General features: G+C 53.0%; 1 protein-coding gene across 1 annotated transcript in view; it reads right to left on the bottom strand.

Annotated features, from left to right (window-relative positions):
- Positions 1–21,189, bottom strand: part of LOC144138877 (uncharacterized) — a 62,990-nt gene that overhangs the window by 751 nt on the left and 41,050 nt on the right. The window contains exons 3-5 of the mRNA XM_077671375.1: positions 6,311–6,607; positions 5,232–5,495; positions 1,196–1,525 (exon numbers count right to left, since the gene is read on the bottom strand). Coding sequence (XP_077527501.1) covers positions 1,196–1,525; positions 5,232–5,495; positions 6,311–6,607 — 891 coding nt within the window. The remainder of the gene's footprint in view (positions 1–1,195; positions 1,526–5,231; positions 5,496–6,310; positions 6,608–21,189) is intronic.

Below are 21,189 nucleotides of genomic sequence, written 5' to 3'. Positions count from 1 at the left end.
AGTTATTGGCGACGAGACTAGCGGAATCACCAGTCATCGTTTATTGATTACAAAACACAAACACGTCCTTAGAACACAATGCATGCATTTTCATGTTCCGTAACCTGAAGAGGGCTCTCCGTGCACGCATAAAATGGGTTTACCCTCCATTTCACTGAACGTGACAGCTACAGCTACACTACGAGGAAAACACGTTTTTGTTGACTCTTGTCACTGTACGCTAGAAACAAACGTTACCCTCGTGAACTGCAGTGTCGGTATTTCTATCCATGTAAACCAACATCTGAATTTTAAATGATTAAAAAACAGTATTGTAATTTAATCTACATATAGCGACACGGGCAATTTAGGAACGGGACATTTTGCAGCTACTCTACGCGAATGACTCAGCCGTAAAAACGACTACGTATGCAAAAAAGCCGGCGTCCATCCTGCGTATTACGTCCATCCTGCACGCAGCTTTTCCTGGCTTGGTTCATGGTTTGAAGGAAAATATTAAACTGGGGAATTACTGGCCTTGCAGCTGCGTTTGTGCCAGATGGTCTTGGACAAAGCAATTAAGCTATGCCAACTTAGGCACACAGCAGCACCTGATGGTAAATGCTATGAATGAACTCTGCCACGGCTAAAAATATGATTAAAGTAAAGCATCGTTGCAGAAGATCGGGCAAGAAAAGTCACGGAACATACGCCACAAGGTGCTGTCTAGGTGCTTTTACTGCGTGCACGTGTTTCCATCGTCATAATGTACCTAGTAATTTGCACCTCAACCAAACTGGGCTGACTTGCAAATTGTAGTCTCTAAAGCAACAGGAGCTTGACGTGGGCGAGTTGATGAAACATACTGAAGGAACAACAGCGCACGCAGATGGGATGAAGGAACACAGTACGAAAAACGGGCACCCGTTTGTTGTACTGTATTCCTTCCTCCTGCTTTCGCGTGCCATTGTTTATTCTTCTGTAGGTTCTAGCGCTAAGGATGATCAACACCGGCTCCTACTGACCATAGAGTACAAACATGTTCAGGGTAAAGAGAACTGGTGTGGTCCTTTAGTGAATCACGAGAAGGGATAGAACATCACGCACTGTAGGCTCAACAGTGCATCGTGTTGAGAATGCGTTTTCGGGCACCATCCATACAACACCGACTGAAGGCCTTCAAGACGAGGATCACCCCTTCCTTACAGCGCCTCACCTTGTCCCGTTCGTGCAGCCGCTTGAGCATGGCGGGTATGGTGATGTTGCCCGCGGGCACGATGAACTCGTCCAGGTCGATCATGGCCACCCAGCGGAAGCGGTACATGGTGCGGTACAGGCAGTCGTTGAGCGCCGCGAACAGCGCTTCGGTGCGGATCTCTCGCTGCGACGCGATGGGCAGCTCCCAGGGCAGCAGCGTGGCCGCGTTCTCGGCCGCGTACCGCTCCAGCAGGCAGCCCACGTCGGGCCCCACGGTGTGGTTGTAGAAGACGAAGTGCGACGCGCCCAGGGCAATGTTCAGCTCCATGAACTCGGCGAACTGGAGGACCTGCCGAGAGGGAGAGACGCCGTATATAGTATGTGCGACCTCCCGATTAGCCTAGGCACAGCTCTTTCGCAGCTTTATATGACACACCGGAGCGTGTGCTGTGCAGACAGAGGGACATTTATAAATTACGCCGTTTGAACGTGTTTGAATTTCGATTGCACATCTCCCCCGTGTGCGTAGCACAAATCTATACTTCAACGGGCCCGAAGTTGTCTAGAACTGTACTCACGGGTCCCAAGTTCTCGCCTCCTTGCCTGCGTAAAGGCTGCCGCGTTAAAGGGACACTGAAGTGAATTTGTCAAGCTCCCGTTTTTGCTTGCACTGCGTAGACTGGCTCAAATTAGCACACTTTTCATCGTTTATCCGGTTGACAAATCGGTAATTATTTTACAAAGCGCGAAAGAAGAAAAACTACCATGCGCGGTTTGCGGCGGCCGCACCAACTAAGGCTGTGACGTTGAGAGGAGGGGCGCCGTGATTGGACGATGCCCAAGGTTAGCAATCACACAAGTTTCGGTTTCGGTTCTGTAAAACATAACCAATGGCTTTGTTGGATGGGCATTCTCAATATCTCAGTAATCATCGTACCGCACTTGTGCCATGTTGTCGGCTGTAAAATGCAGAAGATAAGCCTCCCAGGACGGCTTGTGGTCGTAGCATTCACTAGCCGAGACCTACGCAGTGCATGAACGCCCTCCGCGTACCCGCAGACGCCCAAATGTCATGCGCTTTTCCCCCATATTTGGAGCTTGCCTCCATGCCTGTATCGTAAAAAGCGTGTTCGCACCAGGCCAAGGGTCTGTTCATTCTGGCCTGTGCCCACTGCCTGCAAGCAGTCGGTGCTTATGGCAACAGCACGCCAACGAGAACTCGCTAGCGCGCCAGTGCCAGCCTGCGCGCGTTTTGTGAACTAGTTCGTGTAGCCATGAACGTTGCGGCCCCAAAAAAGGTGAACTCAATATAGAAAACATCGGCGGAAAACGAAAAAGTTAACTTACAAAAAAAAAAGCACGTACCCGCGGGGATTCGAACTCGTGACTCGCAAAACATTTGCGGTGAATTCCGAGCGCCCCAGACCGCTAGGCCACGGTTTTTTTTTTTTTTTTGGTAGCGGGACGCGAATGTCTTGCTAATATAGGGTATATATTGTACAACCGGTTTACACTTTTATTTAGTTTTGGCATTTCAAGCCGCTTAGGTGACTATTTGTTGTACTGCGATCGTGCAGTAAGCGTCGCCCGAGTTTCCACAGTAGCTCACGTCTAGCAATTGCATTTCGTAGACGGAAAAGCGTTCGCAGATGCGTAGTCGTGCTGCTGACCGCTGTGCTTGTTCGCCCAGCGCAAAAAAGTGCTTCCCGCGCCCTAGTTTTACGCTGTACGGTAAAAATATCAGTTGATTTTATTTGCTTAGTACCTATATTGACTTCGCTGACTCTTCTCCCGCCTTCAAGAGGCCTTATATTTTCCTACTGGCGTACCAGTCAGCGAAGCGTCGCATGTGAAGCGCTTGTGTGAAGCGACCTTGACTTGGAGCTAGATACAGTGTACAAACAAACCAAGTAAAGAAAGGCACATTCTTCCATTCACAAACGTGTCCTGGCTTCGTTTCAACTAAGCGAACTAATTGCGACCAAGCAATTTTTTTTTAACCTCCTTGATTGCGACGACCCGCCGGCGGCCGGCGGACGAAACGCTGGGCCGGACTCTGTCGGCCGGGGAGCCGTGCAGTAGCGCAGCCGTGGCGCAGCCAATTGCCAGCTCATCCCCTCCTGACGTCACACAAAAACGCCACAGAAAATGGGCGAGCGTAAAGAGAGGAGGACAGTGTTTTCGAATTAGTTTTTCTACTAAATAAAATCGCGTTAACGCGCCTAGAGTGGTCGAAACATGGCCTGGGGACTCCGGACTACAATTTGCGCTAGTAATCCCGCAATGTTTACATATCACTTCAGTGTCCCTTTAACAGACCTGAGCGAAGGCATCTTGCTCTGCTAACCTCTTCGTATGTGTGACCAACAATTCTTTTGTGACGTTCACCCCCATTTGTTTTAGAGAAGAATGTCTGCCGGCAAGCATCAACACGTGAACCTTAATGACAACAACACAATTGCATTAAAATAAACACTGTCCGTGCACTAGCGCGAGGCCAGTGGTGATATTTGTTCACGCACAGTCCGTGAGTACGAGCCCGCCGTCATATCTGCGGGACATCCCATTTGACGATTGTTGACTTAGCATTCCAGCTCTCAGACTATTGTGACGGGGCTTGGGTGCAGAGGTGTATTTTATGCCGAGAGTTTATTTCAAAAAATCAGGGTGGGCCAGATAAAGCTCTAAGCTAGTAGAGGATTACTGGTCTTAAAGCCCGTCAAAACCTCATTGACTGGTCTCAATGGAACTGAATTATCCCAGATGGCGCTGGTCCTCAGAACACAAGAACAGCGCCAACTATGCTAAGAGCCCTGGTATTGTCATGCTATACCTGGTCTCGCGCTTTTTTTTACGTAACATGTCCCAATAAGATTAACGTGTTTTCAATCTCTGATGGAAAAGGAGGACGAGGAGGTAGCCTTTATTGTGGCAGGAAGACTCTACGTCAAGTGCGGGAAGGGGAAGTAGAAGGTGGGGGGTTTGTAACTTGGGACATCTTAAATGCGTACAGTTCGACCCAAAGCAGGTGGGCTCCTCAAGAATGTTGAATAGGCCGCGTGGGGTGAGGAGAGCAGGCTCACGACTCTAGACTGCTCGCGCTAGTCCGCTTTTTAGGGAAAAGTGTGCAATTAAAGCCAGCATGGAGGGTTCCAGTGTACGAGGGTCGATGTAAAGAGAGGTTGTATTTGGAGGAGGCTTGGAGGTTCTGTAGCGCGCGAACTTCGGGCAGTGCCAAATTAGGTGCTGGAGATTGGCGGGAGTGGGGGAGGCGCCGAAGGGACATCGAGGCGGTAGAGACGGGGTGTACATTTACGGAAGGTCTCAGGGGTAAGGCTAGCATTAGCAAAATTGAATACCTCGGTTTCACGATCAACCATTCATTGCACACTTTCTAGCTACGAGAAAAATGTGTTTTCGTTAGCTGCCTTTTCAAGACTTCACTGAATACAACAAGGCTTTCGGGATTTTAGTGCGACATTCCGTATCGTGACAGATGATGCCCGCGCAGAACATGGTTTTCCTCCTACGATGTCATTGCAATTAAGCTGTTTGCCAGTTACTCCTCCCATGAAATCCCTTCACCTTGCGTTTGCTGCAAAGAATGGCGATTCCTTATACTGCTTTAGACACACAGCTAAGGTTTTCTCCTAACCTGGGGAGGAAAGCTCACTCCATATAACACCTCACTGAAAAGTGTACCAACAGCGCCTAATCCGACACACAACTCCCTCCCTCCTGCACTCGGGCTTATGATGGACGTCTTAAGCGCGATTAGCTAAATGTTCACTCCGTTGCTGCGACCTAAAATCCTTACGTCTTTAAAACTGCTCTTCGATTTGAGGTAAAAGGGGCAGAACAGTAGTACATAGGTTGGCTGTTGTCAGTGTTTCTTTCCTATCAAACGTTTTATCGGAGCCATTTGGGTGCGCCCCCACCCCTCTCAAAGACCGATACCGGCCAGCCTGAGAGTCCCCTCTACGAGACCATCCGCCTGTGCCAAGTGGCATGCCCACCACCGGAACGAGTGAAGAGGCAGCGGAATCGCGGTGTACCTTGTTGTACTCGTAGTGTATGGGCTTGACGCAGACGGCCAGTTCCCGGTCCTCGGGCAGCCGCTCGTCGGCCTCGTCGTCGTCCCGCCGGTGCACCCGCAGCAGGTTGCGCGGCATGCTGCGGTCGTTGAGGCGCTGCACCGACACCCACAGCGGCGTCTCGCCCGTCATGCCCACCGGAAGCGGGCAGAGGAGGAAGAAGGCGCTGTACCGAAGGTTCCAGTTCTCGCGGATAAGCTTGTTCGACGCCAGCACCGTGGCAGACTGCAAGAGAGGGCGACTGAGCAGCGAACGCAGACTGAAAACCCAGAGAATGGCGAACGACAAACACAGCTGGCGGTACCGAAGTACGTGCATGTGGTCGAACCATGGTTCTACATCCAATAGCTGACTACATTCATTGGGGAACCTGTTACACAGCAGAGCAGCGTTAAGTTGTGAAATACCCACTACTTTTTTTTTCAGTTTTTGTTATCAGGAGATCTTGTGTGTGGCCTCATGTTTTTTGGCTGCAAGTTCTTGAAAACTGCCTTGAGAATAAATTCCACGTCGCTCCTCGTAATTGAAGTGGCGCGACTGTTTCCTACAGGAGAAAGCGTTGACAAAGCAGGTAGGCTCCCGAGTGGCAATCACCAGTGCTGTAGTCCTCTCCGGGGTGCTTCTAGGCATCTCACGTCATGTGGGCGTATTACGCTGTAGCGCAGAATACCAGGGACAGAAACCAAATAGACACGCACGGCGCTCCTAATGTATCATGTCCAGGAAGTGCTGACGGATTCTCCTAGAACCAATCTTGATGAAGTGAAATGACCCTGCTTAGCCTCCTCTGCCTGTGTCTACCCCTTCTTTGTCCCTGTTCTTCTGCGCTACAATTTGAATGCTATGAACGAGCAAGCGCAAATCCATATTCTTACTACACTGCTACGGAAATACTTAAAGCCTGTGGCGTAAGGCGACAGATGAGCTCGCTAATCCTCATCTCTTCCGCGCTTCCGGAACTAGGGCTGCTGGTGCCCGAGGTCTAAGTAAGAATACCAAGTGCACGTATCCAATCACCGTGCCCAGCGACAGGTACCTACCTGGAAGAGGTCGTCGCTGATGCCCCTGGTGAAGATTCGGCAGACGACGCGGTCGGTGAGCCTGGTGCGGGCGGCGGCGATGACGCGGATCATGCGCACACGCCTCGCGTCCAGGTAGGCCGAGAAGACGTAGAAGCGGTCGTTGGTGCGCCGCACCCGCTGCCACCGGTCGCCCAGGGACTCGGCGAGCTCCACCAGGGTGCTCATGTTGGCGTCCGCCGGCAGGCCGTCGTCTTTGGCGCCGCCAGAGCTCTCGCCCGGGAACAGCTCGGGCTCTCGGTGCTCGTCTCCCGCAGACTGCGAAGCACCAGCATGCGTGTGTACTATAGACGTCTGTGTACACGCCATGCACTCGTCTGTTACACGACCAGATGATTCCTGGCGGATCATGCATCTAGGAAGTGCTGCCGGATTCTCCTGGAATGATTCATTTTTATAGTGAGGGGATCCTGCTTCTATATCCTCTGCAGTAACGTCTAGCAGTAGCCGAGCGGAAAAATAAGCACTCGAAGCACCACACACGGCAAAGGATACGCAGCCGTAATTACGCGCGGAGATGGAGGCCCTGCCTTGTGCTGCAGCGTCATGCATTAGGAAGCAACGAAGGCGGAAGAAGTCGCCATTGCGCTGGCTCTGATTGTAACAAGGATGCAAGAGTTATTGTCAGCTATTCGAAATGTACAATAATAAATTTTGATGTGGGCGGGATCTCAGCGTGGGGCAGCCTTTGGCGGAGCAGGTTTCGCTAACCTGGACGACGGTTCATCGAGGCCTGCGAGGGAACGACAAGGCGCACGCGCTGGCCCGAGGTCTCACTTTCCGGGATGCCACCAGCGCTGTCTCGACGACTCCCCGAAGCGAGAAGCCCACTGCAGATCGGTGACCAACTGGGCACTTTTTCAGATAATTTCCAGCCATTAAACTTGGGGCGTAAGACTTACGCGAGAGCGGACCAGAACCTTATAACTAAAGGTGAGAGTTACGTGGGGAAGCTGCGAACGGGGGTATTTGAACCCGCAACTGGTGAGCAAATGACATCCCGAGGTGCAGTCGGGGTAAGCCCTGTTACGGTGTAACAAACTTACTCCACACGGAGTGCACCTGTCCTAGCTTTAACGAGCCAGATAAACGTAGGGACTCCCGGAAGTCGCTGCAACTCAACCAGGAAGGAGATGCTCAATTTCAAGTCCCCGAGCGTTCCCATTTCGCCGCTGCGTCCCAAAATCCGGCCGACGCGGTTAGGGAGGATGATCGGGGGTCCAGGCGAAAGCCTATACCACAGTCACTTAATTGAGGGGTGAAAATAAAGTTACTTCTCTCTCTTTCTCTCTCTCATTCGAAGCACCCAGGTACCTAGGTTGTCGAAATGCTAGCGCAAAGGCTTGCGGAACACACTAGTGCTGTCCCCCGAAGGAACACGGGCGTCAAATCGCGGGGCGTCGACCGGCGGGTGCGTCAGCGCCTCATCACGGTGGAAAGCGACGAAATGCGAAACAGTAGTTCGCACGCGCAGAACGATCCCGACGTCTGCTAGGCTGTTCCCTCAAGCATGACACAACCCCTTCGCCTTACAATCAGTCGACTATCTTCTATGCTGGCCAACTGCGGCAATTTCACGCGCGCCTTGTTCACGGCAAGGCGGCTGATAACCAGCGGAAAGGGTTATCTTGCGGGAACAGCCTAGCAGACGGCGGATGCACTGGCAAGATCGTTCTGAGCATGTGAACTACTGTTTGATTTTGCCGCTTTCCACCGTGATAAGACGCTGACGCACCCGCCGGTCGACGCCCCCGCGATATCATTAAAGAATTCCGCGGCTGTACGTCACAGATTTTACAGCTACAAAGTAAGGAGAAGGAGGAGGAAATGCTTTTTTTTTAGTATTCTGAACGGCCCAGATGGAGGCCCAGGGGAGTGGTTCCTGCACCCCAGGCCATGTGCAGTCCGCCCCGCCTGTGAGGGGCTGGACAGCAGCATCTCCCATTGCTCGTGTTGGCTAGTTGAAGGGAAGAGAGGAGGGTGCTCAGTGCTAAAGTCGCACACCCCGATTGTGTGGCCGAGTGTTTCTACTTCTGAGCAAAATTTACGTTCAGCGTCGTAGCGATTCTGGTGCACATATGCGGCCTATGCACGCATTAAACGTCTATATTCCCATCATACATGCTATTTCTATTTGCACATTTTTGGTGGAAACGTGTGGTCTATCATTACGAACCGGAGCAGGTGGAACTCGTGATCGAGGCTAATATATTGTCCCTCGGCGTCCCACTGAGTACTTTTTACAATCGCTTAGTCACGACATACCTGCGATGCTTAGCCGATTACGTCCACATATTGCTGAATGTGCCCGTATCAGTCGCAAAGAATTGCATTCTCTAATTTTCAATGACAAGTTAGCGGTGCTTGTATCAACGTTTTTTATGTTCTTTTAAGGAATGGCGTTTTGTGTGGTATGTGTCTGCCGTCTTGTAATTAGTTGCATTTCGACGTGATTGATTAATAATGGTGAAATATTGTACAGTGTATTGTAACATTGTTTCTGTATAATTTGTTTCCAACAAACTAAGCTGTGCAATGTATTATTGATGACCATAGCTGTTGCAGCTGCACCGGCGCTCTGGCCCCGCCAAGCTGTCTCTAAAGCTTCTGGCCAGAATGACCGTCGACGCTGTACCTATGTTGAAATAAACCTTGATTTGATTTGATTTGATTAATTGAATTCGTTTATTCCAGTTTACATACGACGCACAGCAGTGCTTGGGCCTCGTGTTAAGACGCAGGGCAAGTGTCTGGTCCAAGAAAATGATAGATCTCAAAAAAAAACAGCACGTACATTACACTTCAGCCAAACAAAACCTTTTAGGGTGGAAGATGAGGGCGTCAATGACGAAACAAAGATGTTTGGAGGAACTACACACGATTGGTAACATTGATCGAACACAGCTCTGCGCTAGCAAAACCACGTTAGTTTTCCCAATCGTTGCATAGACATCTCCAAATTCATAGCACAGCAGCATTCTCCCTAGCCCTTGCGCATGCATTAATCGTCCTGCGAGTTTTGCCAAAAGCGAGGTGTTACACATTAACAACAGGCAGCGAGAAGCGCTTTCCTGACGAAACAAGCACGGAAGTGGAGGGACAGCCACGTCCCTCGCATTTAGCGTAGTTTTCCGCCGTCCTACTAGCGAATACGCTGTTGCCCCTTGGAGTACAGACAGTGTTGAAATCAATAGCAAGTGCGTGCGGTTCGCGACTCGAAAAGCGAGCGAAATGACTACACGGTAGTTCTCGGGTGAAGAGTTGAGATAGGCAAACTCATGAGTCCACTGATTTGGGTTCACTTAGCTGGCTCAGTTGAGTGTAAGCGTATGACAGGACAGTAGCGGGTAGCAGGCAAGCAGCAAACTGCGTTTATATTGTCACGTGACAACGCGGAGATGGGTAGTCAGGAAGGGGGTGTATTTACAAAGGACACCGTAGCCACCGGGTGAAAAGACGGGTTGATGGCGCAAACCCCAGCGGGAGCTCGGGCTTCGTCTACTTCCTCTTCATTCCGTTGGACATCGCCCAGCGTCTTTCCACTGGAGCACATACCCCGATAGGGAGAGATTGCCCCGTGTACGTTTCTCGGGAATCTGTCCGAAGTCTGTGACACAACTCCCCCGCCGCAGAAGCACCGTCCCGGTGCCTGTTATGAAGGAGGAGCAGTAGCAGGTAGACTCCGTCGGTGACGGCTTGAGGCGGCTCACGTGAACGAGCTGAGGTACTGAGTGCCCAGACGAGGTCAGAGGCAAAACAGGCACGATTTCGTAGGTGACGAGGGTGACGGAACGCACGACACGGTAGGGGCCAGTGAAGGGGGACATGAGCTTCTCAGACAGTCCAACTCGGCGAGAAGGGGTCCACAGAAGAACCAAGGAGCCAGAAGCAAAGTGTGCAGGGCGGTGACACTCATCGTATCGAGACTTCTGGGATGCTTGTGAGGCTAATAGTCGTTCTCGGGCAACCTGGCGCGCCAGTTCAGCGTGGGCGATGATGTCACGAGCATATGCAGTGGTCGGCTCACTTGAAGTCGGTAGGGTGGTGTCGAACGGTAAAGTAGGCTCACGACCAAAAAGAAGGAAGAAAGGAGAATATCCAGCCGCGTCGTGCCGGGAGGAATTATAAGCAAATGTGACATAAGGTAGTGTAACGTCCCAATCTCGATGGTCTGTGGAAACGTACATTGCAAGCATGTCAGTGAGCGTTTTGTTGAGCCGCTCAGTAAGGCCATTTGTTTGAGGATGGTATGCAGTCGTCAGTTTGTGCTTTGTTTCACAAGAGCGGAGAAGGTCCTCGACAACCTGTGACAAAAAGTACCGGCCACGGTCCGTGAGCAACTGTCGCGGAGCACCATGACGCAGGATGACGTCCTCCAGGAGGAAATCGGCGACATCTGTAGCACAACTCGTTAGGAGCGCACGGGTGATAGCGTAGCGGGTAGTATAGTCTGTGGCTACCGCAATCCAACGATTCCCGGAGGTGGACAACGGAAAGGGGCCTAAAAGGTCTAAACCAACACGATAAAATGGTTCGGCGGGAATGTCCAAAGGTTGCAACTGGCCGGCGGGACGTAATGGAGGCGTCTTTCGACGTTGGCAAGGATCGCACGCCGCGACATAACGACGCACAGTCCGGTAGAGCCCTGGCCAGTAAAATCGTCGGCGGACGCGGTCATAAGTGCGAGCAGCGCCAAGGTGGCCAGCCATCGGGACGTCATGGAGCTGGCGGAGGACATCCGAGCGAAGTTGCTCGGGTACCGCCAGAAGCAGGTCAGGTCCATCAGCCCGGTAGTGGCGGCGGTATAGGATACCATTCCGCAGCACGAACGCGTTCAGAGAAGGGTGCATTGGCTGTGATTGGAGACGGTCGATAATAGGCCGAAACGTCGGATCACGGCGCTGGTGGTCCCCGATGTCTTTGAAGTCCGACAAAGAATAGACGCAAATATCCGTGTCGAGCTCATCAGTGGGAGGCTCGCCGACGGGATAACGAGATAAACAGTCGGCATCTCTGTGCAGTTTAGCGGACTTGTACACAACTGAATAATCAAAGTCTTGGAGGTATAGAGCCCAGCGAGCAAGCCGACCTGTGGGGTCTTTCAGAGAAGAAAGCCAGCATAAGGCGTGGTGGTCGGTTACAACGGTAAAGGGCCTGCCGTACAGATATGGTCTAAATTTGCCGACGGCCCACACCAGAGCAAGGCATTCACGCTCGGTGATTGAGTAGTTGCGCTCGGATGGAGACAAGAGGCGGCTTGCGTAAGCTATCACCTGGTCGAGGCCCGCCTGTGTTTGGGCTAGCACTGCCCCTATTCCATGGCCGCTGGCGTCCGTGCGGATTTCCGTCGGAGCAGAGCTGTCAAAGTGAGCCAGGACGGGCGGGTTCGATAGGTGGCCGATGAGCGCGGAAAAAGCCGACTCGTGCGCTTGGCCCCAAGAGAACGCTGCATCCTTCTTAAGAAGATCAGTGAGGGGGCGAGCGATGGCAGCGAAATCCTTGACAAAACGGCGGAAGTACGAGCACAGCCCTATAAAGCTGCGCACGTCGTGCACTGAACTCGGAATGAAGAAGTCTTTAACGGCGCGTATCTTCTCAGGATCGGGTTGAACACCGGTGGAGTCGACTAGGTGGCCGAGAATCTTGATTTGGCGGCAACCGAAATGGCACTTTTTGAGTTCAGTTGCAGACCGGCTCTACGAAAAACACCCAGAATGTCCGAGAGACGTTGCAGGTGAGTCTCAAATGTGGGCGAATACACAACGACGTCGTCAAGGTAACAAAGGCAAGTTGTCCACTTGAACCCGCGAAGAAGAGAGTCCATCATCCTTTCGAATGTGGCCGGCGCGTTACACAGTCCGAATGGCATGACTTTGAATTGGTACAAACCGTCAGGTGTTGCGAAAGCGGTTTTTTCTCTGTCTTTTTCGTCAACAGCTATTTGCCAGTATCCGGACCGCAAATCGATGGATGAAAAGTAGGAGGCACCATGTAGGCAGTCGAGGGCGTCATCAATTCGAGGGAGCGGGTATACATCTTTCTTGGTAATTTTGTTCAAGTGCCTGTAATCAACACAGAAGCGCCATGAGCCGTCCTTTTTCACCAAAACAACCGGTGATGCCCATGGGCTAGAGGAGGGTTCAATAACATCCCTTCTGAGCATTTCGTCAACTTCCCGCTGAATGACACCTCGCTCGGTCTGAGACACGCGATATGGGCGTCGACGTATCGGACTTGCATCCCCGGTGTTTATGTGATGCGTCACAACGGACGTCTGACCTAGGGGCCGGCCGTCGAAGTCAAAAATGTCACTATGGCTGGCAAGAAGGCAGCGAAGCTCGTGAGCATGGTGCGCTGGAAGGTCCGAGGAAATCATTCGTACAAACTCCTTTGATTTTGCGAGGTTGTGGTGGTCTTCTATGTCAACTTGGGCTGATTCAAGGGCCATGGCAGAAATCTCGCAGTTATGCAATGGTGAAAGCTGGGCAAGCGCCATTCCTTGAGGAAACACTTGTGTCGAAAGTCCGAAATTTAGTAACGGCAGTGTGATCCGATTCTGGGCAACTGTTACGACCGAAAATGGGAGAGCCACGTGTCGGTCGAGCAACACGGCTGTAACCGGAGAAACGATGTAATCACCATCCGGCACGGGCGGAGACGAGGTCAGCGGAAGGTAGGTCACTGCCTTTGGGGCCAGGCGAATGTGCTCAGAGGAAGAAAGCCGGGGCTGAGGTTCGACATCAGTAGCAAGGGGGCTCGGTAGCTCGAGCCGAAGAACACCTGAGGCACAATCGATTAAGGCTGCGTGGTCCGCGAGACAGTCCAGGCCGATAATAACATCATGAGGGCACGTGTCCAGGACAGCAAACATAACAGGGATTTGGTGGCCGGCCAGTCTAACACGCGCAGTACACATTCCGGCTACGGTGGTCATCCCACCATCGGCAACTCTCAAAACACGGGACGGGGCAGGCGTGAGGACTTTCCGTAGGCAGCGGCGAAGGGACGAGCTCATGACGGACAACTGCGCACCTGTATCGACTAAAGCAGTTACCGGGACATCATCGACATGAAGGGCTAATAAGTTGTGCTTTCCAGAACGAGGAGGTAGAGGATTTTCGGGCCGGGTCGGGAATGCAGCATCACCTCTGGGAGCTGCACTGCCTAGTTTTCCGGAGAGTACCGGGCGGCACGGTCGGGAATCGGAGACGAGCGGCGAGGTTGCGGCGATCGGGACTGGCGGCGTTGGGGCGAGGGTGAGCGGTTGAACCGGGTGTGCACAGGGTCTACCTTCAAGTGTTGGGTATCCGAGGTTGGGGAAGTACGGCGCTGCGCATCGGGAGTGTAGCCGTAGGAGAAAGGCCGAGAGCCGTAACGAGGTGACGAGGAAGTGGGCTGTGCAGCCTAGTGTGATGGGCATCTTACACCGACGAAGACGAAGACGGTTGGCGTGGGGTTATCGCTCGTGCTGTGATGGCCGAATTGTAAATAGCCTGCATCTCTTTCTGTAAATAGATCGCTTCAGCATCGACCATGGTTCATGTCATCCGTCCTACCGCCACGTAACATGTTTTGGTGGAGGTTGCGGGTCTGATCCCCTTCGTAGACCTCCAGCTACGCCCGTCTCGGTTTCTGAAGCGACCACCTCAAGGATCAATGATCGCGTCGGTCCGCCCAGCCCCGGTGAGCCATTGGCCTGCGCATTCCCCAGCCCGGTGTCCCCTGCCCGTGATCCGACGAGACCAGCCGACCTGACTAGCCGCGACCAGACCAGAAGCCGACGACATTCCCCTGCCCAGTTTTCCGACGCGATTCCAAGAGCTTGAGGTTCCTTCGTGGCGTCGGCTTCATCGCTGTTCTGGGGCCCATCTTCATGGACCGATCAGCCTGTGCAGTGGCGGCAAGGACTTCACTGTTTATATTCATTTCATCTTCACCGCACGGGTTCATTGACTGTGACCTCGACCGGGACGGTCGTTTTGGGTGGCGGGGGGATATGTAACGAGAAGACGAGGAAGTGGAATGTGCAGCCTAGTGTGATGGGCATCTTACACCGACGAAGACGAAGACGGTTGGCGTAGGGTTATCGCTCGTGCTGTGATGGCCGAATTTTAAATAGCCTGCATCTCTTTCTGTAAATAGATCGCTTCAGCATCCACCATGGTTCATGTCATCCGTCCTACCGCCACGTAACAATATTAATTTTTTTTTGCTTGTTGATGCGAACGCAGGTATCCCGGCTTGGCTTCAAGTCAATAGTACTCAGGGGCGCAGCCAGTCAAAGGGAGGGGGGGCACGCCGAACTCATGCTGCCCCCCCCCCATTCCGAAGTGTTTCATGCCGGGTATACCTGCGGTTCAAGTCGCCTGCAGAACCGTCTGAATTCGCGCGCAGGCGGAGAACCTGCAGCTTTAAGACCATGCTCGTTTACGCAAAGCTGAAACCAAGACCTAAACCAACGTCTGATTTCTGTGGCCACTTCAAATGCTGTACATGCAAGCAGATACAGCCTGGTGACGCCAGGACGTCGCCTGACTCGGAATAGCTCCTGCTGCATTTTACGCAGAATGCACCTAGCTGCGCCGGGAACAGGCCGCGAGCCGATCGAGGTGATCGTGCTGTTTTGCTGGCGGAACAGCATGGCCGCGAAACGGCGAAACAGCAGGAAAAGCCTCATATGGACAAACATGTGGTCTGTATTTATGCTTTATATTTTGTCATTTGTTGTCTTTACTATGGGACAAACAGAGTCTTTACTATAGGATTACAAACGGTGTCTTTACTATGGGATTACAGAGCATGTCACTGAATTTTGTTCAGTCAACATATCAAAACTGTAAAGTTCTCTTTATTGCGGAGATTTGTCATTTCTGGAACTACTTCATTGATTCCTTAATCACCCCCCCCCCCTTCGTTTGAATCAGCATTCTGTTTGCCTAACCGCAGTTTTACTGAAATCATGCCTGTTCGACTAAATAGCTGGAAACAATGAAATTCAAGAAACGTGCGACGGGGTCACCACTTAAAAGCAGTGGAATAAGGTGCAACTCTGAGAGTAGAGGTACTTGAGACGTTAGGGGCACAGTAAAATAACAAAATGGCGATTACTTACGGACGAAGACGCACGCTCGATTGCTTCACTGCCGTATTATGCCAGTGTCCCGCTAATTCAGTGGAATGCGATTTGAAGGCTATCGCGACAGCGCAACTCGTTCAAAATGGAAGCAGACGAAATATCAGCTTTGGGAGGTGGTATTCCACGCCAATTTTGTTATCGCCGGCGTAGATTAAATACAACCAAGTCTATGCCGACGACTTCACGCTGTGGGTCGAGGGCGGCAGAGATGCCCGAGTACAAGAGGCCCTGCAGCGAGTGATGAGGGCGGTCCAGGAGATCCTCCAGGGCACCGACCTGAAAGGCTCACCGACCAAGTCCGAGCTGCTGCTGTACAGACCCAAGGAAGGCCCGCGCGCCGAGAAAAGAAGGAAACAAGAAATCACGGTCTACATTAAAGACGGCTCGGCGATCCCCAGGGTATCGGACATCCGCGTCCTGGGCATGCTCCTCAACGCACTCGGAAACAACGGAAGTTCGTTGGTGCGGGTCGACGGCAAGGCGGCCAATGCCATCAGACTGATGAGAGGGGAACCTCACGGGACTCGTGCACCGCTTCTCAATGAGCCACATCACTTACGTGGCCGCATTCCACCGGTGAAAAAGTGGCGAGAAAAAGCTGGAGGCGTCCATCCGAAAGGCGAACAAGGCGGCCATCGGGGCACCCGAGTCTACAAGCACCGGGAGACTGCTCAGCCTAGGCATCCACAACACCCTAGAATAAGTCATCGAAGCTCAGAGAACGGCGCAGTTGGAGATACTGGCAACAACCAAGGCGGGAAGGAGAATCTTGGAAAGGCTGGGGCTTCGATACCGCGAACAGCAGGGAGTCAAGACGTCGAAGCCGGACGATGTCAGGGGCATGATCCGGGTGGACGCGACACCGCGGAACATGCACCCCGAGTACGACGAGGGCAGACGAAAAGGGAGGGCCATGGCTGTGGCGGAACTATATGCACGCCGGAGACGCAGGAGCCCACTACGTAGACGCACTCCAGTACGAGAACGGAAGCGGTTTCGCCGTAACCGTGGTCGATGCGGAAGGAAACGTTAAGGTGGCAGCCAGTACGGAAAGAGATTAATCCGAAGAAGCTGAGGAAGTGGCCATAGCACTGGCCGTAAAAGAGCTCAGGTGCAGCAGTGTGCTAAGCGACTCAAGGAAAGCGGTAGGAACTTCGCACGAGGAAGGGTCTTCCCCGCTGCGGAGAAAACCCTGAGAGGAGCGCCGAGAATCTTGGAAAAGAAGAAAATTAGGTGGTTCCCGGCACACTCAGGAGGAGGAGGAATAAACGTTTATTGTGCATACCACGATGTGCTCAGCCTCCCAAGTCCAGGAGGCCGCGAGTCCGAGCTGCGTCCAGAGCTCGTTGCACCAGGGCTTGCTGTCGCTCTGGTGCTGAGCTGGTCAGCTCGGACTCCCACTGCTCAGGGTTGGGGGATGGGATGGGGTTAGGGTGGTGACCCCCATCTCACACTCAGGAGAGGTGTCGGACGTCAGTGCAAACCACAACGAAACCGCACATGCCCGGGCGTGCGAGCCCGGGCATGTCGCTGTCGCTCATTAGACAGATTTAGTTGGGCGTTCCGGGCGTTAGCGTATTGCTGGGCGTAAAGCGGATCGTACGCTCGTCGCGACGCGCCCATGGATAGTTTTAGTACAGCGTTTTTCGTAGCGTGCGCTAACGCTTGTGGCGCCACCTGTTGAACTCAACGCGAAGTACGCAAATTTAACCTTGCGGCGCCACCTGTTGAACCCAACGCGAAGTACCCAAATTTAACTTTTTTACGTGGCTAACCAAGGGAAACTGTAGCTGGACGGCGTTTCGTTCTTTTTTTTTTGTTGTTTCAATGCGTTAACGCTGGTTTCGATTGTAAACATCTTGCAAGTACGATAAAAAATACCCTCTTACCTTGATTCAGTATTAGGGAAAAATATGATACACCCGTCGCGATTGTTCTGCTCAACCGCGCGACGCCGAAGTTTTGAAGCAACACGCAGTGCTCGGGATACTCACTTTATTCAGCTCTGAAATATGGCAGGACCATGCGACAAATACAACTGAGCATGGCATGCGACGCTAATGCGACACGCAAAATGAAACAGCGGGTAGGCTGGCACGGCGGTTTAGTGCTACACTTCACCCGGGTGTAGCAACTCAATAAGATACACGATGCGTTCCTATTACTCACTTCCTCTTATTCGTGGAGTCCAACTACAAATCCTTCACGTTTCACACGGTAGCGCAACGTTCTCAGCTCGCACCCGAGGGCGCGACGACGGCGCAGGCGAAAATTCTTAATGGAGGCCGCCGATCTGCACCAACACTGCGCGCATTCCCCCGCCGCGACACGCACACAAACACCGACACCCGCTTCGGGAGCCATCCAGGTTGTCCTTGGTCGCTCATTTCTGGTCTGCATGCCTGTTGGAACTGAAACGTTGTCGCCTAACGAGAAAAACACGCGACGGTCCGCGTTTTCAGTCGGGGAACCTCCTGCCACGGCCGGCCGCCGACATCGCCGAGGCAGCAGCCATTTTGAAAGCAAGGGGCCTCCCAGCAGGTCCGCAGCGCCCCGCAAGCGCCCCGGAGCATACGCTCCCAGCCGTTGCGTGCGTAGCACCGCATCGCCGGGGCGTTTACGTAGCGTACTGCGCATGCGCAGTCGCGAGCCGCCCCGCCGGGGCGTACGCTCGTCCGGAGCGCGCGCCCAACTAAATCTGTCTGCCGCGCCGGGCCGAGCGGGGAACGCCCGGGGCACAGCCCGAGAGACAGAATGGCCAGCTACAAAGAAATCACCCAGGCCTATCGACTCGCCATAGTACGCTCCAGCCGCCCTGCAAAGGGCTCAGCAGAGAGCAGGCAGTCGTGTACAGGCAGCTCCAGACGAGAATGGTCATGAGCCCGTCCTAATGCACAAGATTTACGCGGAGGTGCATCCGGACGACACATGCACGGTGTGTCCTAATGCCACCGCGACCCTCGAGCAGATCGCCTGGGACTTCGCGGAAGAGTCCACGGCAGGAAGACTGCCGTCCGCCTTTAAAAAGGCAAAGCGGTCCGAAGGCCAACACCTCCGAATCCAGACCGTCCAGCGGGTCATCGTAGCCCTGATCAGGGAAACGAGGCTCGGGCCTGGCGGTGACGGCGACTCCGGCCAAGCCTGAAGTCTTAGTGTAAGGCTCTAACCGCCGGCCCAATAAAAGATTTTCCAACCCAATGCACTTGATCACAACGAATGTAAAGCTTAAAGCCGAAAGGATGGCAAGTTGGTCGTGGGGGTCATTGTTGTAGCACAGAACAGCCAACAGGGGAGAGAAGAGTGCGAAGTCTTCGTTTTCACGGTTCCGAAACGAACCGTTAGACCCTGGCATGCTTGGCCAGTCGATGTTCGCGCGTAACCTCCAATCGTGCTCGTCTGTACTTTATAATAGCCGATTAGAAAAAATTATTCGCCCATTTGCTAATAGAAAATATAAAACGCGCTACTTTTGATGACAAACACTCAATGTTGGCTTGCACTTCCGCCACACCAACATAGGCGTCCGCACGCCGCTCACGAGCAGGCTGACTTACGCTCACGAGCGCGTGCCCGCATCTTGGGTTGAACAAATCACCCGTGGCCCACTCAGAGCTGTGAAAACGAGTTCAGGTGATCATCATCGTCATCGCTGATAAAGGTGGTCCATACTGTTAGCGTTTAGCGTGCACACATCACACGTTCAAGTCAGTTATTTCAACCTTCATTCGAAGAACGCACAAGAAACCTTGCCTTCCTACCTACCCCCGCCCACCTCTTGGACGAGTGACCCCCCCCCCCCCCTTCCCCCGATAAAATTTCCAGGCTACTTACTGGTTACGCGATCCTGAATGTCGGAGTACTCGGAAAAGAATGTTACGCATTAATAAAGATGCATTGCTGTGTTTTCCTCGGTGAACTCTGTCTGAGAGTGTAAATAGAAGGCGCGTAACAAATATGGATTTTAAATATCAAATATGGCATCATCGAAAGCAGAAAGAATCTCGCAATGAATAAATCGTGGTCCCTGTGCCCCCCAAAACAATCGCCAGGTTCTGTAATAAGGCATCGCACTAGCGGGATTTTTTGGTGCTGGGTAAATTGGAGACCATCTTCGCATGAATCATACTTAAAGAAACAACAACGCAATAAGGGGAGGCCTGTTTTTATTATTGACTCTGAATAGTCCGGCGGGGGGCAAGCAATTCGAAGCGGCAGAAAAAGGAAGGTCAGCTCTTTGCGGACGGAGCCACGTGAACTGTCCATTAAAGTTCGCGCACAAGCACACGAACAAGTCCTGAAAATTTCTAGGGATAAAAAAAAAAACAGAGCGACTGAAAAAAGTTTTCTGTGCCTTGATCGTTTTCAAATCCGTCGTTGTACCTCTTTGGCACTGACTCGATGGGAGTGTGTCGAGCTCGGGGCTGTTGTGGTTCCGGCGGCCCGTCCTCTTCCCACCCCGTTCGGCGAACTGCACGTACTGCGGCTTGTCCGCCGACAAGAGGGACTCCAGCCGAGGAGTTGCTCGCGTGCTCCAAGTCGATGTTGGCGGCGGCCAGACAGGCCATGACCGGGTGTTCTTGGCCGAGGCGCGCTATGTGTCAGGGGCTCTGCTTCGAAGCCAGGCCGACGGCCAGCGGCATGACTTGCACGCCGGAGTCTCCGGTGGGGAGAACACCACGTTTCGGCTGCCCCGCATGAGCGACCGGAGGGGAGGCCTTTGGGGCTCCGCTGCCGAGGACGTGTCACCCACAGGCCTCGTTCGGCGCCGTTGTGGAGCCGGCACCCGCGCACGCGCATAGCGCGCGATCCGCGGTCCGCCTCTTTTCTCTCCTTCATGCGTGTGGAACATTCACGTGGAGGAGGATTGGCCAAAGGCTCGAGAGAGAGATCAAACTTTGTTTAAAGCGGCCCATGTCCGGGCTGCCGAAAATGTGGTTCTGGTGGGCCTGGAATACGTTCAGGCGGGAATTCCGAAGGTATCAGGGCCCCGCACGTGGGCAATGTGCCGGGCGAGGCGAGGCCAAAGGATGGGGGCGAAGATCAGACGGAGTAGCGGCCCAGCTTTCCCATGAGTATGGAATGTGGGATGGTAAAAGGTGTGGATGAAGAAAGTGAGGTGATCGCCTGGCGCGAGGACAAGTTCAGTAGCTGTGTTCAACGTCGGGATAGGCACCACACACCTGACAGCGGGGTGTGCCATCTCGGGTCATTATATAGTGAAGAACGAGGTCACAAGGGAGGGAGAGAGTCTGAGCCTGGCGGATGTAAGTGCCTTCGCTGCGTGTGAGGTCAGAGGTGGGAGGAGGAAGATTGCGGCGGGAACTGCGAAGGTCCTTCAGCTGTTGCCTCCGGGCCTTGCGATGGGCGGCGCGTTCTTCCTTAGGGCTGGAGTCCTGGGGACAGGGTTGACGGTCGCTCGGGTTTAATTCGATTTGCACGAGCAAGGGTGTGAGCCCTTTCATTCCCTACGATTCCCTGGTGTCCGGGGACCCATTCTAGAAATACGTGCAGGTGACTGGGCTGCCATGTAGCATGTCAGCTCGTGATGAATGCGCGCATGTAAGGAGTTGCGAATTCTCTGAGGGCAGATTGACTATCCGTGCGGATGGTAATTTGGTCAGTTGAATGGGTTTGCAGCATGATCGAATCGGCAATGGCTCGAATTTCAGCAGCTGTAGAAGAAGGTACATTATAGTGTTGACGG

Source organism: Haemaphysalis longicornis, unplaced genomic scaffold (assembly GCF_048455015.1).
Source record: "Haemaphysalis longicornis isolate Haplotype H1 unplaced genomic scaffold, Haemaphysalis longicornis Haplotype H1 scaffold_5, whole genome shotgun sequence".
Taxonomy (NCBI): domain Eukaryota; kingdom Metazoa; phylum Arthropoda; class Arachnida; order Ixodida; family Ixodidae; genus Haemaphysalis; species Haemaphysalis longicornis.
This window is presented reverse-complemented; position numbering and strand designations above follow the sequence as displayed.